Source organism: Echinops telfairi, unplaced genomic scaffold (assembly GCF_000313985.2).
Source record: "Echinops telfairi isolate 266 unplaced genomic scaffold, ASM31398v2 ScPeMD7_7469;HRSCAF=8507_0, whole genome shotgun sequence".
Classification (NCBI taxonomy): domain Eukaryota; kingdom Metazoa; phylum Chordata; class Mammalia; order Afrosoricida; family Tenrecidae; genus Echinops; species Echinops telfairi.
The window spans coordinates 49,693,885-49,710,305 of record NW_022111372.1 but is presented as its reverse complement, the minus strand read 5'-3'; the positions used below and the strand labels follow the sequence as shown (position 1 = coordinate 49,710,305).

At 53.6% G+C, this 16,421-nt stretch overlaps 1 protein-coding gene across 1 annotated transcript; it reads left to right on the top strand.

Moving 5' to 3' along the window:
• Positions 1–1,215: 1,215 nt before the first annotated feature.
• Positions 1,216–7,622, top strand: B4GALT7 (beta-1,4-galactosyltransferase 7). The gene is made up of 6 exons (XM_045284851.1): positions 1,216–2,059; positions 3,643–4,005; positions 5,403–5,628; positions 6,155–6,238; positions 6,470–6,574; positions 6,977–7,622. The coding sequence occupies exons 1-6, from the start codon at positions 1,851–1,853 to the stop codon at positions 7,130–7,132; spliced, it is 1,143 nt and encodes a 380-aa protein (XP_045140786.1). The 5' UTR covers positions 1,216–1,850; the 3' UTR covers positions 7,133–7,622.
• The last annotated feature ends 8,799 nt before the right edge of the window (positions 7,623–16,421 follow it).

Here is a 16,421-nt window from a genome sequence, read left to right as displayed (position 1 = left end):
GTCCCGCCGGGGGCTCCTTCCTCGGCCGCCCCGCGGCGGCTCCGCGCCCGAGGCCGCCGCGGCTCCGGCTCTCCGCGGCTCTGCTCCGTGCTTCCTGTGGGTCACGGGCTCGCGCGGCGGGGGGCCGCGTCTTCTCCCGTGGCCGCCACTCCGCGGCCTCTGACCCCGCGGGTCCCGGTGTCCTCTCGTGAGTTTCCGGCCCCCTGTGTAGCTCCGTGTTCCTCTTCGTGTGAGTTTCCGTCGCTGCGAGCCGCGTTCGCTCATGTCTGTGTTTTCTCCATTGGCCGCTCCTTGTCTCTCTCTGTGTGGGTCTCTGACTCTGTTGGCCTCTCTGAGTGTCTTCACCCGGTTTCCCTGGTCTCTGTCTCTCATCACAGCCATTTGACCTCAGATTCCCCCCATCTACCCCGTTGGGATCACCACCCAGAACATACCAGATCACAGCTTTGTAGTTCAGCCCGGCGGGTCACTTCGTGGCTGGCTCTGGGCACTTATGCACATACTTAGAGCCATTTTCAGGGCAGCGGTCCCTGATTGGGGGCTTGCTCCGTGTGTTAGGTGTGAGCTTGGCCCACACCACAGGTAAAGATACTTCCCACAAAGCACGACGGGGCGGAAAGTAATTAACTGGCTGCCTAGATTTGAGTCTCCACATGTGCCCAGAAGACTTCTCACACAGAATAGCTGCCAGTGAGTGGGTCCCCACCCAGCAAATGACACCCCATTCCATTTATGTCTTCTAAGTTTGCCAGGGGCTTCAAACTGGAAAGTGGGGGCACAACTGTTTATCTTTGGGGATTGTTGCAGCCTTTGTGTTGAGATAAACCAGGAGTGGTAGAAAACGTGGACTGCGGTGTCAGGCCTTCTGTAATAGTCATGGGAGCAGAAACGGATGGCTCATTTTTCTGACCTCAGCTTTTCCATGTCTGAACTGGGCATGGCAAAATCTGTCCTGCGGGGCTGTTTGGGGATTCAAGGCGATCAGTCACATGCCACTTTGTCCAGTCTTTGGCACTGTATGTGGCACAGAGGAGGTGCCACTTGTCTCCCAGTCCCCATGCAGGTTCCTGGTGCCATAGGAAACTCTGGTGGTACAGTGGGCGATAACCACGGGGTCAGCAGCTCAAACACACCAGCCACTTTCTCCAGTGGAGAAAGATGAGGCTTTCTGCTCCCATAAATGTGTAGCCATGGAAACCCACAGGGGCAGTTCTCCCTGCCCTGTGGGGTCTCCAGTGGGCACTGGCTTGATGGCAGTGCGACCATGACAGCATCACGACAATTCTGAGCAGGCATCGCTTGCTTCATTGTTAAACATAGGGTCCTTTGAGTGAGAACAAGCTCAGTGGCCCCTCACAGCAGTGTAACTGGAACACTGAGTATTCACACTGTGGGCTGCCAGGGTTTTTCGAGAGGAAGAAAGTAAAGTAAAGGAGGAACATTTTCATTTCTGATCCCTTCCATACACATTTGGAACATCACAGCCAGAAAACCTTATTGACGTCAACGCAGCACTTTTCACGCAGGGATACAAAGATGCATTCAACAGATGCTGGCCAGTGTAGCAATTAAGAGCGCTGGCCCCAGAGCCAGCCTGGCTGGGTTTGAATGCAGCTTTTGCTAGCATAGGGCATGGAGAGGGGCTGCTGGCACTGCAGATCTGTAGTTTGCCACCAGGTGGTACTAGGAGCAGCTGTTCTCAGTGCCCACTGCCCTGGGAGTTGGCAGTCTGGCAGTTGCTCAGTCATTTGGGCCGTTGGGGCATAGGAGGAGAGTGACTGGGATGCGATCCTAAAAGGCAGGGAAGCTGAACCAAGGGATCCGCAAGTACAAGTAATGCCCCGTCAAACATGCCCTTCCTGAATAATGGTCACTGCTTCTTCACCCAAAGGGGGACCATGACCCCATGTCCCTCTCCCAGCTCTCTGCCCCGCCCTCCCAAGGAGCCCGCAGGGAGAGGGAGAGGGAGACTCGGTAGAGGTTCCAGCCTTCCCAGGCCGCTCACAGGACTGGTCCCCGCCCCTCCTCAGAGGAAAGCACCTCTACAGGACAATGGGGGGTAAGTTAGAAGGCCTGTGGGGGGACCTGGGCCTGGCTCCAGGGCTGCTGGCTTCCAGGTAGGCAGTTGCTTCAGACACAAATGAGAGTTGGCCTGGCTCTTGTGTGTGACCTAAAGCATGCCCTGTCTGTTCAAACTTTCTAACTCACTGAGCAAGGGAGCGTGCCCCCCATGTGTGATGTGGCCTGGGGCCTCAGAAGCCTCGGGCAGTGTGTCTGAGCCCCTGGAAACCCTTGGTGACTGAGAGTTGGGGAGGAGGAAGGAGGAAGCCCAGAGACATGTTTAGGGGGAACAGTATATAACCTAGGGTTTGGTCCTGAGGGCTAGGGGGTCGTTTCCAGGCAGCTATGATCAAGAAGGACATTTCAGGCAGTCGGAATAGCCTGCATGAGGGTTGGAGCAGGAATGACCACGACAGGTGTTACATGGTGTGATAGTCTAGAGGGGCGGGGCCACAGAGGGCTTTCATTATCAAGCCAAAGAGTCTGGCCTTTAGCTTATAAACAAACCAGATCGCTTGCCTTTCATTGGCTGGTTTTTCAGATGTAGCCCGCCTGGCCTTTCGTCCACAACATCTCAGGGTAGACTCTACCCTCCAACCTTTCAGGTAGCAGCCGAGCTCCTACCCACCTGTGCCACTCAGACACTCCCCTTTGTAAACTGGGGACCCCTAGTCATGGCTTAGGAGACAGACTCCCCACGCCCTGGGAGCTAACTGTTGCTGTTCAGAGTGGAGGGAACACCCCTCTGCAGGTTATTTCCTGGGAAGCGTGGCGGGTGTGTCCTCGGTTCAGGAGCCCCCAGGGAGAAGGGCAAAGGGAGCACAGGAAGCCTCTGGTCCTGTGTGCTTTCTCACCTCAGAGGCAGTCTCTTCCCAGCACCACCCAGGGGCCAAGAGAGCCAGCTAACTGTCTCTCCAGCCCCTGTCCCACTTCCCCTCACCTGCCTTTCATCTCTTGCCACATGGCTGCTTTAAAACTTGTGCAGTGAACTAGCACGGTCAGCAGAGGCCTGGCACTAATCTGGGGGCAGAGGTGAGCCTTCCAGGGTAAACATGGGCCACTTCACTTGGGATGGATGCCATCACCCACACAGGTGTCTCGGGGGCTTGCAGCTAAGCCTGCGCAGCAGGATGACGCTGAGGTTTCTGTGGGTGATGGATCTGCAGGGCAGCTATGAGAGGGCCTGCCTCGGATGGCTCTGAGACAGGGCTCTTGCTATGAGCTCAGGACACGGAGACACTGCTGTCCTGGGAAGCGGCAGGTACAGTGGCAGGAGACCCTTGCTTCTGTTCACAAGGAGCTATCCGGCAGTCTGATCATGACTCAGAAGAAAAAAGCGGCAGGTGGCAAGGAGCTGGGACTGTTCCGCCAGGCGTTCCCGGGGGTTAGGGGTGGTGGTGGTGGTGGTGCAGGCCAGGCTAGAATGCTAGACAGGATTCTGCTGCATGGAGAGCGGCCGAGCCAAAACACTAAGTTGCTTTTGCACTAACTCCCAGGGCGTGGGCCCCGCCACGTGTGCTGATTCACCAGGAGGCCAGGAAGGGGCCCAGCCCTTCCCTCTGACTCCTGTTCTTGTCCCAGGTCCAGGTTGCTCCCTGCTGGCTTGTCCCGGAAGTGCTCCGTCTTCCACCTCTTCGTTGCCTGTCTCTTACTGGGCTTCCTCTCCCTGCTCTGGCTGCAGCTCAGCTGCTCAGGAGACATGGCCCGGGGGGCCAGAGGACAAGGGCAGGAGACCCCTGGCCCATCGCGGGCCTGTCCCCCAGAGCCTCCTCCTGAGCACTGGGAAGAAGACCCGTCTTGGGGGCCCCACCGCCTGGCAGTGCTGGTGCCCTTCCGCGAGCGCTTTGAGGAGCTCCTGGTCTTTGTGCCTCACATGCACCGCTTCCTGAGCAGGAAGAAGATCCAGCACCACATCTATGTGCTCAACCAGGTGGACCATTTCAGGTAGGCCCACGGCCAGACCTCCTCTGGCCCAGCACCGCCTCTCCAGGTGCTCAGCTGGCCTCTTTTGGCCTGCTGTCCCCTTCCCGGCAGCAGGGAAGCTTTCCTAGGGCAGTGACAGAAATCTTAGAGAGGCCCTGAACTGATTCCCATCGGCACACAGTGACTGCTCCCTCTGTAGTGATGGTACCCGGACAGAGGGCCGGCCGGGAGGTCATTTGGCGTGTTGTCCAGGATGACAAGGCAGGGCCAGAACGGTTGAAGGGCAGGCAGGAGGAGCGGAGTTGGGGGGTGCAGGCAGGGTCTGTTGAAGGGGGATGACCGGGAGACTCATCGTGCGAAAGTGCTCACCATCACCAGACACGGCGCCTCCACCGCCACAGCTCCAGCGCTGACTGCACTCTGCAGCCTCCTCCCTCCTGGGCCCCTGATTCCGCCCCTTGCCCCCCAACTCCATGTGAATTCCAGGGTGATGGGTGCACACACATTAAATCACGCCCAGCAAACACTCGGCGCCCTTGTCCCTTCCTGCCCAGAGGGCCAGCTTGACAATCTCGCTCCCGCTACGGCGGGGCACGCACACCAGCTGCCAGCCAACGCCAGCCTGACTGCCCGCCCTTCCCCACCGTGCTATCTGAAGACCTCACCTTCCTCTGACCACGCATTGCCCCCTTCCCAACCCCCCATTCCCACCCTCCACTCCCCTTCGGCCTTTGCTCCCCTCCCTCCTTCTCCACTGGCGCCTTTCCTTTGCTTCCGGTTTCATGGGGAAAGCCCTGGGGACTTGACACATGTCGGGAAATTCCGCTCTCTCTTCTTTCCACTTTCCCACATGCTTTATCTGGAAGCCCCTTCATAGATGCAACTGGAAGAGAACTTTCACAAGTTCTACCTACGAGTGGCCATGGCAGGCTTGCCTCAATGGCTGTAACAGCCTCCATCTGTCTCCCTGTTCCCCCCTCGCCCCTACACTCCAGCCACAGCAAGCTCGGGGAAATGGATGTCACAGGGCAGCACGCCTGGCTCAGGACCTCTGTGGTTCCCCGCTCTGTGGGACTTCTAAAGCCAGAGTCCCCAGTGGCCCACCCCCTGCCTAGTTCCCCGCATTCCCCTCCTGGGCTGCTCTTGTCTGTGGCCTTGGCAGTTGGCATTCCCCTGCATGGGGCACCATCCTGGATTCCCTATGGCTCATTCCGCACACATAGTCCCGAGGCTTCTGAGCAGTGCCAGCCCTGCGCCCCTGCCCATAACAGCAGGCTGACTGCATGCTCGCTTGCTGGTTCCTGTCAGACGCTCCCTCTGGGAAGGCGGCAGGGGCGCGGCGGCCGGTGGGAGAAAAGGGTTCCCTGAGGTCGGGCGGTGATGTCTGCACAGTGTGCCGGCCTCGACTGTGCCCGCAGGTTCAATCGGGCAGCACTCATCAACGTGGGCTTCCTGGAGAGCAGCAACACCACGGACTACATCGCCATGCATGACGTGGACCTGCTGCCCCTTAATGAGGAGCTGGACTATGGCTTCCCCGCAGCCGGGCCCTTCCATGTGGCCTCCCCGGAGCTCCACCCGCTCTACCACTACAAGACCTATGTGGGTGGCATCCTGCTGCTCTCTAAGCAGCACTACCAGCTGGTGAGACACCCCACCCCCACCCTGCTCGCTGAGGAGTTAGCTCCAACTGTAAAGGAGTAGAGCTTTGCGCAGGTGGGCTCTGCTGCGCAGAAGAGCAGCTTCCCGGGTGGTGGGGGCCGGCCTGAGTGCAGCTCGCCCAGCCTGCATCAGTCACAGGGTGTGTATATCGGGTGGGGAGGTGGGGGGCACAGAGGGGCTTGGAACCAGGAGCCCTCTTCAAGCGATGACTAGAACTGGCTTCCAGAGCCAGGTGACAGATTCATGGCCTGCAAAGCCCGCTTGACCTCTCACCCCTGTCCCAGAGCCCCTTGGGCCAGCCAGCAGCTTTGGAGAAGCTGGTCATTATACTTGAGTCTACAGCCCCAGGAGAAAGGGATTGCGGCATGCTGGCCCCTCCCCGGTCCCTGGCTACTCACTGAGCACAGCAGGGCCTGGCAGAGGGGGAGCCCTGGCCCAGCCAGTGGTACAGCGGGTGCACCCGAATGACAGCAGACCGTGCTGCAAGTGACATCGCCTATCTCTGCAGTGCAACGGCATGTCCAACCGCTTCTGGGGCTGGGGCCGCGAGGACGACGAGTTCTACCGCCGCATCAAAGGAGCTGGTCTCCAGGTAACATAGGCCCTCCCTGGGCACCAGAGCAGTGGCGGCCCCCAGAGGGTCCCTTCTCAAGGGGCTGTCCCAGCCTGGCCCTGAGTCTGGGTCACCCAACCAGTGCCTTGCCCTCTGCCTCCCCTTCTGTAAAGTGGGTCCTGCGCCGCTGCAGGCAGGGACTCCAGGGTGCTGGGGCGGAGGCCAGGGCTTCGGGAGGAGCTGCCTGACGCTGACTTTGCTTGGCCCTAGCTGTTCCGCCCTTCCGGAATCACAACGGGGTATAAGACCTTTCACCATGTGCACGACCCAGCCTGGCGGAAGAGGGACCAGAAGCGCATCGCAGCTCAGAAACAGGTGCTGGCAGCTCTCGCTGGGGACAGGGAGGTGGTGGTGTGGGGACCACAGGGCCGGAGCAAGTCACTAAGCACTCCTTGGGCCCTTGTAGCCTGCCCTCCCACTCCCCTCAGGTCAGTTGAGGGGCATTCAGCTTGGACACTGTGTGCTGCTCTGGTGGCCGATAGGGACATCCTGGGCTGTGGGGGTCCAGGCTGGGGTGGGGGTCAGCTCAGCTGAAGTTGCTAGAATCCCAGAGGCCTCATCTCTGAAACAGCTTCTTCTCCAGGAGGCATGTCACCGCAATAGCAACTCACTTCCTGGTGGGCTGCAGCTGGGGCAGGGCCTCCACTCGTGGGACCTATGGGGACCCAGCTGCTCCCCAAGCCCTACGTAAATGTTCTCTCTTCTGTTCCTCCCCAGGAGCAATTCAAGGTGGACCGGGAGGGAGGCCTGAGCACCGTGCGGTACCGTGTGAGCTCCCGGACAGCCCTGGCCGTGGGCGGGGCTCCCTGCACGGTCATCAACATCCTGCTGGAGTGCGATCAGGCCGCTACCCCCTGGTGCACATTGGGCTGAGTGGTGGACAGGACACAGCCTGCACCTGCAGGCCCCACCGCCGCCACCCAGCACAAGGCCTCAGGCCGGGCCATCTCCCAGGCGTGCCAGCAGCCTGGGCCCACCGACAGCCAGCCCTGGCGCAGGCAGAGCCGAGCCGGGCCAGGACACAGAGGGGCCTGTGGACAGCGGTGGCGGGAGAGGCTGGAGTGAGGCCCTAGCGTTTGCCCTCCTGCCTTCGGACCCTTCTTTGTGTGCTGATAGCGAGTGTGGGGGCAGGGCTGTGGGCAGCAAGCCTGGTCAGGACCCTCTTGGATCTTCTACACCTTGGGCACGGACCCCACCTGGAAGCCAGGCACTGATGTCAGTGGGCCAGGACCAAGGCGGGCCCCACAAAAGGGACAGTGAGACAGGACTCCAGCTGGCTGTCACCAGGCCCAACTGTGGACTTCATGTTGCTGGATCTCCGGGATTTTCCGAAAGAAACCAGAACTCTGGCCTTTCCAGTGAAGTTGTCTGATTTAATGCAATAGCAGCTAAGGGAAATGTTCACAAAGGAGGGCCAGGCAAACAGTGTGCTGTGAGCCACCAGTGTGTCTGTTGGCTGAAGGGCAGGGCTGGGGGGAAGTGACACTTCCCTGAGTTCTAAGCTGGCAAGGAGTCAGTGCAGGGCAGCGGAGGCTGCAGGTGGAAAGAGAAGCACAAAGCACGGGTTTCTGTGTGCTCCCTTACACACACACACACACACCCATCCACTCACACCCACCTGGGCAGCCTGGCTGTGTGCAGGCCCTGTTGTCGGGCTCTGAGCCCATTCAGAGAGCTGCTTCACCCTGCCTCACAGGGTGAAGATGAGGAAGGAGGAGGCAACAGGGTACTGAGGGCTTCAGGGAGGGAGGGCCGCATTCCTGATGATGAGGATGGGCAAGTGGAATCTCGAGTGTTCCCAAAGCACAGTGAAGCTCAGCAGTGATCAGATGCCAAGGAGGGATCTGGGGGAGCCCTGGAAGGCTGTGGATTAGGGAGTGGCCTTGGGGACACTGAGGGAGGCCTGGGCCATGGAGAGAAGGGGAGGTTAAGGGCCCTGCAAGGTCTCAGGCATTTACCTGCGAAGGGTTAGGGCAGAAGTCAGAAGAGACTTAAGACCAGTTAGGGTTGGGTTCTCTCCTGTTGGGACACCTCAAGAGCTGGAGAAGGGGGGATTGCAGCCCAGAGTTCAAGAGAGGAGTCAACAGCACATCCCAGGACTCCACTGAGGGTACTCTTGAAGCTGCATTGTGCAGTTGTGTGGACTGTGCGCTACACCGTTTGTGCATAAACAGAGATTTAAGTGGAGGCGCCGTGTAGCCCGTCAGATGTATAGCTGAGGTGGTGATTCTAAATTGGTCTCACATAATCATGCAGGGCCCCCAGCGCCAGATGAGGGATGGCCTTTCTCTGCCCCCGCTCCAGGCGCGGCAAAGGAGAGTAGAGTGCTCTCTGTGTACCAGTCTCCGGCTAGTCCTGGCTGTGCCACCTGACGCAGGATGAGGACGGTAGGACAGCCCCTTCGAGTGGGGAGAAATGGGTGTGATCTCAAGGCCCCCAGCTCTGTAATCACCTGGAACATGCGAAGACATTGAAACCCACGTTCTTTCCACCAAGAGCAGGACAGAGCCGTGGCCAAGCCTGCAGAGAACGTGAACTCCCCTTTGTGTACAGCCCCTGTGGCCTGCCTCATGCCCCCATGAGCATCCACCCTCTCTGTGTCCTTGGCCAGCCCTGATGCAGCCCAACTCTATAGTGCCCCCACTTCCCATGCAGCTGCTCCCAGGGGAGGAAGAAGGTAGAGTGGCGGTTGCCATGGGGAAGTGATGGCTCTGTGCCCCTCTGAATATCAGTGCTACCCGAGGAGCTGACGCCCCTCCCTGGCTGGCCAGGCTGTGGTTACGCTGAACCGACAATGCAGGACATCTGGCATGGTGTCTGGCCTGCATGATCGTCATAATCATAATGAGCACTTGCTTGGCAAGTACATTATCTCTTTACATCCTATTCGCTGAAGCCATCCCACTGAAGAGCTGTGGGCCCCCCTTGTACAACTGAACAGCATGCTCCCCAGGCCATTGCCAGGACTGCTTGCAGATCAGTCCATTGTGATCCCGTGAGTACTACGGACTTCCCCCGCCCCCAGAAGTACACTGCCAGGCCTTTCTTCCTAGCCTTAGTCTGGAATCTCTTTTGACACCTGTTTAGCACATAGCCTCCACTGGTGAAGGGGTCGTGGCTGTGCATAGGTGCCTTGATGGATGCTCACCCAGATGTCTTGTGTGGAAGGTAGGACTTCTAAGCACAGAGTCACTCTTAGCTCACCCAAGAGCTAAGCACGATGACGGTTTCGAAAAGTTCCATTACCTTTTCACTCCTTTTTCCCACAACCTTTTTGAAGCCCCTTGATGTTTATTTTAGAGGCATTTATGTTAGAAAGCAACGAGTGCCAGCTCAGCCTTTTTCAGGTGTACCATTGGGCATGTTGTTAGGTGCCACGAGTCTGTGCCAACTCAGCAGACTGCCCTGCCCAGCCCTGTGCTGTCCTTATAATTGTTAAACCTGAGCTCATTGTTGCAGCCACGACGGTGGTCCTTACTGAGGGGCATCCTTTTGCTTACTCTCCAAAGCATGGTGTTTTTTCCTAGGGACTGATCTCTTCGGATAACATGTTCAAAGTACATGAGGGGTGAAGTCCTGCCACCCTTGCTTCTAAGGAGCATTTTGGCAGTACTTCTTCCAAGGCAGATTTGTTCTTGGCAGCCCTTGGTACTTTAAGTCTTCTTTGCTGGGCCCATAATTTGAACACATGAATTTGTTGTACAAATTAGTGGTATCATTTACATTCATCGTGCTGCCACTACCCATAATCATTGCCAATTTTCCTGCCACCATAATTAAACACCCATCTCAGGTTGATAGAAATGAAGCTGAAGATCGCATACAGAATTTTACAAGACCAATGACTTCTTCATAGCAAATATTTTTCAACATCATGACAGGTGACTGACTATACATGTGGACTCTTCCAGGTGGAATACACAAAAATCAAATGGACTACATCTGTGGGAAGAGAAGATGGAGTAGCTCAATATCAGCTCAAACCAGGCCAGAGGCCAACTGTGGAACAGACCACCAATTGCTCATAAGTTCAGGTTGAAGTTAAAGAAAATGAACGAGAGCCAAAATACAACCCCCACCCCAATTCCGAGAACATTTCAAGAACAGATTTGCTGCATTAAACACTAAGAAGACCCAGTGAGCTGTGGGATGGCATGAAGAACATCACACGCAAAGAAAGCAAACGGTCTTTCAGAAGACAGGAAAGAAAGAAGAGATCGCACAGGCTGGTGTGCTTCTTCCATGTGGGCTTTGTTGCTTCTGAGCTAGATAAATGGCCCGCGTTTTAATTGAGTTTGATACCCCTGCATTAAACTTATATAGTGCCTTGGGGAAAACTGACATCTTTACTATATTGAGTCTTTCAATCCACAAGCATGGGATATCCTTCCATTTGTTGAGGTCACTCTTGGTTTCTTGTAGTGTTCTGTAGTTTTCCTCATATAGATCGTTTGTTCTTTTAGTCAGGTATCTCCCTAGATATTTCAATTTGTACTTGGCTATTGTGAAGGGTACTACCCTTTTGATCCCCTTCTGTGGTCTTGTCCAATGTGTACAGCAGTCTGATGGACTTGTTTGTTGATCTTGTATCCTGCCACTCTGCCGTATTCCTCTATTGCTTCCAGTACTAACTTTGTGGAGCTTTGGGGATTTTCCATATGTAAAATCATATTATCTGCTTATAGTGATAGTTTCACCTCTTCCTTCCCCAAGCGAATACCTTTGATTTCTTTTCTTTGCCTTATGCTGTTAGCTAAGACCTCCAATATGATGTTAAGTAAGAGTGGGGACAAGGGGCATCCTTGTCCCCTTTTTCAGTGGGATTGTGTGTCTTTTCTCCATTGACTACCATGTTGGCTGTTGGTTTTTCACATAAAGCTTATATCGAGGAATTTCCCTTCCATTCTTATTTTCTTGAGTGTCTTAAACAGGAATTGGTGTTGGATGTTGTCGAATGCTTTTTCCGCATCATCTATCAATATTATCATGTGGTTTTATAGTTTTTCACATCAATATGGCAAATGAGACTAGTCATCTTTCATATGTTGGACCATCCCTGCATCCATGGTATGAATCCCACTTGGTCATGGTGAATTATTTGTTTTATATGCTTTTGTATTCTACTGGCCAGTATTTTGTTAAGGATTTTTGCCTCAATGTTCACTAGGGATATTGGTCTGTAGTTCTCGATTCTTGTCGGATCCTTGCCCGTTTTAGGTATCAGAATTATACTAGCTTCATAGAAAGAGTTTGGGAGTTTGCCGTCTTTTTCTATGTTCCGGAAGAGTTTGTCTAGGATTGGTGTCAGTTCTTCCCTGAATGCTTGGTACAATTCTCCTGTGAATGCATCTGGCCCAGGGGATTGTTTTGTTGGTAATCCCTTGATGACCTTGTCTATTTCTTCTATTGCTATGGGTCTGTTGAGATTCATGACGTCCATCGGCGATAGTTATGTAAAACATCTTAAGACACTTGTACTTAAGATAGCAATTGACTATCCATTGGGAAGAAAGACTAACAGTTTGGCAGCTTAATCTGCTCCCAACAGAGACCCTGGATTGTAAACTGATATATGCCGTTCCTGGACTGCCATGGCCCTAACTAGCTAGGGAGACAAAGTTGTTTCAGTTTTCAGGTGCTTTTGTGTTTGTTCCGAATCATAGGGACCCTATGTATGACAGAATGGGACACTGCCAGACCTGTGCCATCTTCTCAATCTCTGCTAAGCCTGAGCCCATTACTTCAGCCACTGTGGCAGCCCATCTCATTGAAGGCCTTCCTCTTTTCCGGACTCTCCACTTCATCAAGCACCACGTCCTTCTCTAGGGACTCCAAAAATGAAGCTCACTGCCCTCGAGTCAGTGCTGACTCATAGTGACACCCTGTGGGTTTCTGAGACTGTCGATGGGAGTAGAAAGCCCAGTCTTTCTCCCATGGAGCTGCTTGCTGGTGGTTTCATGGATCAGGAGGATCAAAGCCCAACAGGTAGCCACTACAGTGCCAGGGCTCCCTCTCCAGGGACTAGTCCCTCCTAATGACATAACCAAGGTACATGAGACAAAGTCTTGCTAGCATCACTCCCGAGGAGCTTTCTGGCTGTGCTTCTTGCAGCATGGATTTGTTCGTTCTTCTAGCCCAACCCACTGCCACGGAACCCATTTGGACTCATAGTGATAGTACAGGGCAGAGTAGAAGGGCTCCCTAGATTTTCAGGGCTGTAATCTTACAGAAGCAGAAAGTCTTATATTTCTCCCAGAGAACAGCTGGTGGGTTTGAATTGCTGACCCAACATGTAACCCAGGCTCCTTTGTTCTTCTGACAACATAGTTGATATTTCTTGTCAATACCATAATTCCTTTCCAGTCTTCTTCTTCATTATCCAGCTCTCATATGCACAGGAGGAGACGGAAAATATCAGTGCTTGGGTCAAAGTGTTCTCAGTCAATCTCTTCAAGGATCTGAACCCAATACGTAGTCATACAACAGCCAGAAGTTCAAGACCAAGCTCTAGGCTTAGATTTTGGGTCTAACACCACCCAGGATATTGTCTGACTGTAAAGTACTAGCTAGGCGATCTGGGTACTAGTTGGGGTACTTTTCTGCCACTGTCTAGTTGTGTGACTCTGGGCAAGTTCTTCACTTCACTGGCTCTCTGGTTCCTTATCGTTGAGAAAAAGAACGTTGAACTAACTACCTTAGCATTCCAGTCTTATCAGCTTTTGCTGCTTCCTCTTGGGAAACTGCAGTTCTTAGCGCTCAGCTTCTCTCTGCTTCCTTCTCATGCTTGGGGACCACAAGTGAAAATTAAAAAAAAAAAAACATTATACATATATATAAAATTGGGGCTAGAAAACACTGAGTTTAATCATCTCTAGGAGCTCTAACAACTATAAAGTTACCACATCCTTTGACCTAGCTCATACTCAATGTTCAAATGCTACAGAAACTGTCACTGTGGAGCCCCTTTCTGCGTAGTCTGCCTAACGTGGCCTTCCCTTCTAATCACTCCATACCACTGCCCTGGAACTGAGCCTGACTCATGGCGACCCTATAGGCCGGAGCAGAGCAGGCCCCTTTCGCTTTCCCAGACTGAATCTCTACGGAAACAGACAACCTCGCTCTCTCCATGGAGTAGCTGATGGGTTTGAACTGTTAACTGTGGTTCACGTCACAACTCTTATTTTTAGAAACAGTTTTATTGGCACTTCATTCGCCTACCATACAGTTCAATCTTTCAGCCACATCAGGAACAACTCTGGAAACTTATCTTCATTTCCCTTTTGGAAATTTTCTGCCTGCCTTCCTATCAGACGATAAGTTCTCTGACAGCAGGTCTTGGTCCTTTTTTCCCCTCATTGCTCTAGTCCTATAATCCCAGGACATAGAAGAGCGGCTGGGTCTGAACTCATTCTCTATGAATACTTGCTGAACTTGTTTCAGGGTACAAAAGAGATCCCAAATCTCAAATACAATTCAAGGAGAACATTTATTAAGTCTTAAACAGGAAAAGACAAGATAAAGACAAAGACAGATCATCCAGATGAGGGAGTCCATTAGCAGGAGGTCAAAATGGCGTCCGAGGATTGACGTACAGAAAACCAGAGGCTCACACAAGACATGGAAGGGCAAAGGACACTGCACGATTGACGGCAGATCACTGCAGCACAGTTGCAAGCAGGACTATATAAATGGGAATAAGACCATGATTGGGACACGTATATTATGCTAGACCAGGGGTCCTTGAACTATGGCCCATGGGCCACATATGGCCCGCCGAGGACATTTATCCGGCCTTCCAGGTGTTTTGCCTCCTTCTGTTTTTTCAGTTCAAAATAAGACATGTACAGTGTGCATAGGAATTTGTTCAGTTTTTTTTAAAGAAAACTATAGTCTGGCCCTCCAATGGGTCTGAGGGAGAGTGAACTGGTCCCCTGTTTAAAACGTTTGTCAATACCATTTTTGTCTTCTGTGCTAGACAGAAGAGCCTGTTTAAAAAGTTTGAGGACCCCTGTGCTAGACAGAAGCGCCTACAGACCAAGGTGGTCAAAACATAACTCATGACTATGCAGCCCTGTCAGACAATCTCCGTCAAGGACACACCCAGCCAAGTCTCTAAAGAAGCCTGCCCTTTCCTGGGCTCACTACTGAGGTGGTGGTAGTTCGCTCTCATACACGAATGCGAGGGCAAGACCTACCATGTTCCAGATTAATCTCCCTGCCATCAGGTTGATTCCAATTTATAGCAACCTTATAGGACAAAGGAGACCTGCCCCAATGGGTTTCTGAGGCTTCATCTTTACAGAAGTGGAAAGCCTCATCTTTCTCCCAGGGATAGGCTGATGGCTTCGAACCGCTGGCTGATCTTCTGGTTAACAACTTGATGCATAACCCACTGTGCTATGAAAGCTCCCCGCCCCCAACCCCCCAATAATGGTCAGAAGCCTCCATGTGGGGACTCTGCTTTCAGTGTTCTCAATAGGCCTCTGCAAACCTAGTGCTCAGAACTTAAGCCCTAATAGAAAATGAAAAGAAAAGAGATGTGGTCCTTCATTGACTCCCCTTTCTCCCTCATTAAAGCAAAGTGTCTTCAACAAGTTGAAACATAATAAACAAGCCCAGGTAAAACATAATAAACACAAGTCCAATGAGCCTTTCTTCAGTGGGCATGCTCACTCATTATTCCTCTTGGTCTTCCCCTTGAAGCATTGCTTCAAAGGAGCCTGGATCTGCCCCCAGGAACTAGTCAGAGAGCCAAAGCTGGGCATGAGCCACAGCGTGGATGAGGCTGGCCTCCCTCTTGCACAGGCTCTGAGGTAGCTTGAGGAAGCAGCCCTCCTTTCACTCAGGACTGGGGTCATGATGCCCACACCTAGGTCATGAACTTCTGCTTCTGGTGTCTAAAGACCACATCAGGGTTGCTCAGATCACAGAGACTGGGCCTGGCGAATGCACACCTGCACGGGGCTGAAACGCCATTCCTTCTCAGCCAGTCCTGCTGGGGAAAAGAAGTCACCAGTCATCCATGCTTAGATTAGGCCCCAGTCACCCACCTGGAGTGAAGGAAGACATGGAATGCTCAAACCCTCCAGGGAGGGAGGAGCAGCCAGAGTGGGCTGCCTGGAAGCTGGGAGAGCTGCCCTCCTATGAGGGAGGGTGTGGCATGGCGGGGAAGGTTGGGCTCCTTCGGGCGCTTCAGAGTGTGGGTGACTTCCTCCGGGACTGGTCAGGAGTAAGCCAGCCTGGCTCGCACAGTCAAGATACCAGGGGCCCTTCAGGGGGAGGTGAGCTAGGGCCTCTGACAGAGGAGAGGAGACGGATGAGGAGACAGGTCAGCCCCCAAGGATGGAGATCCCTGGAGACGGTGGTTGTGGGAAATTAACCCTGAGGGAATTACGATGATGACTATATTCCCTAACTTATAACAGAGGGAATCTGGAAAGCTAATATTCCATGGTAGGAAAGCCACCATTTTGATAAGTTAGTGATAAAGTCCAAGTACATTATCCTGCTTTAAATATTATTCCCACAGATTCTCCGTTAACAGCTATGCTGCCTTAAAGGGAGCACATGGTTGATTCTGTCTCCCTGTAGAAGCAGACATCCTCCCACCGCGGCACCCATCCCCCTTCATACCTCCCCCAAAGCAGGTATTGGTTTTCCTCACCTGTGAGCTCAGGGACTTTACTGGGGTGACCCCCCCACCTTGTGATGTATGTAACTCCTGAAGATGCGCGGCTTATGGCGACCGACGATATCCCAAGGCAGTCAAGATTCTCTCTGTCTGTGTGGACCTGGCTGCTGAGATCATGGCCGCCCCGGAGGTGAGCATGCTGCCATGAAATGTGTCTGACTCCTTTCTCCTCTCTCCTATCCCTCCTATTCTCTGTGACTTTACTACGATCTTTACACATTATCGCCGTACAATTGCGCCTACGCACCTGCGATTGCTAAAGGCTGGTTTACTCTAACAAGTGGTCACCCTCTGAGGGAATCTCCACTCAGTCCACTTTAGGGAATATGTTTACTTACTTGCTGCCATCAGTCAGTCAATTCTGGCTTCCAGAGGGGAGGCAGGAGCTTCCTCTTGGCCCCCCACCCCCACCCCCGAGGCCCAGCCCTCTCCCCCTAGTTCTGTATCCTCTCTCAACGCTGGGATGGGGAA

What these genes read in the sequence shown, in the direction of transcription:
- B4GALT7 (XM_045284851.1), top strand. Translation starts at nt 1,851, where the DNA reads ATGCCCTTCCTGAATAATGGTCACTGCTTCTTCACCCAAAGGGGGACC. An exon ending in CTAAGCAGCACTACCAGCTG is followed by an intron (nt 5,629 to 6,154) that starts GTGAGACACCCC and finishes CTATCTCTGCAG; the next exon opens with TGCAACGGCATGTCCAACCG. An exon ending in TCAAAGGAGCTGGTCTCCAG is followed by an intron (nt 6,239 to 6,469) that starts GTAACATAGGCC and finishes GCTTGGCCCTAG; the next exon opens with CTGTTCCGCCCTTCCGGAAT.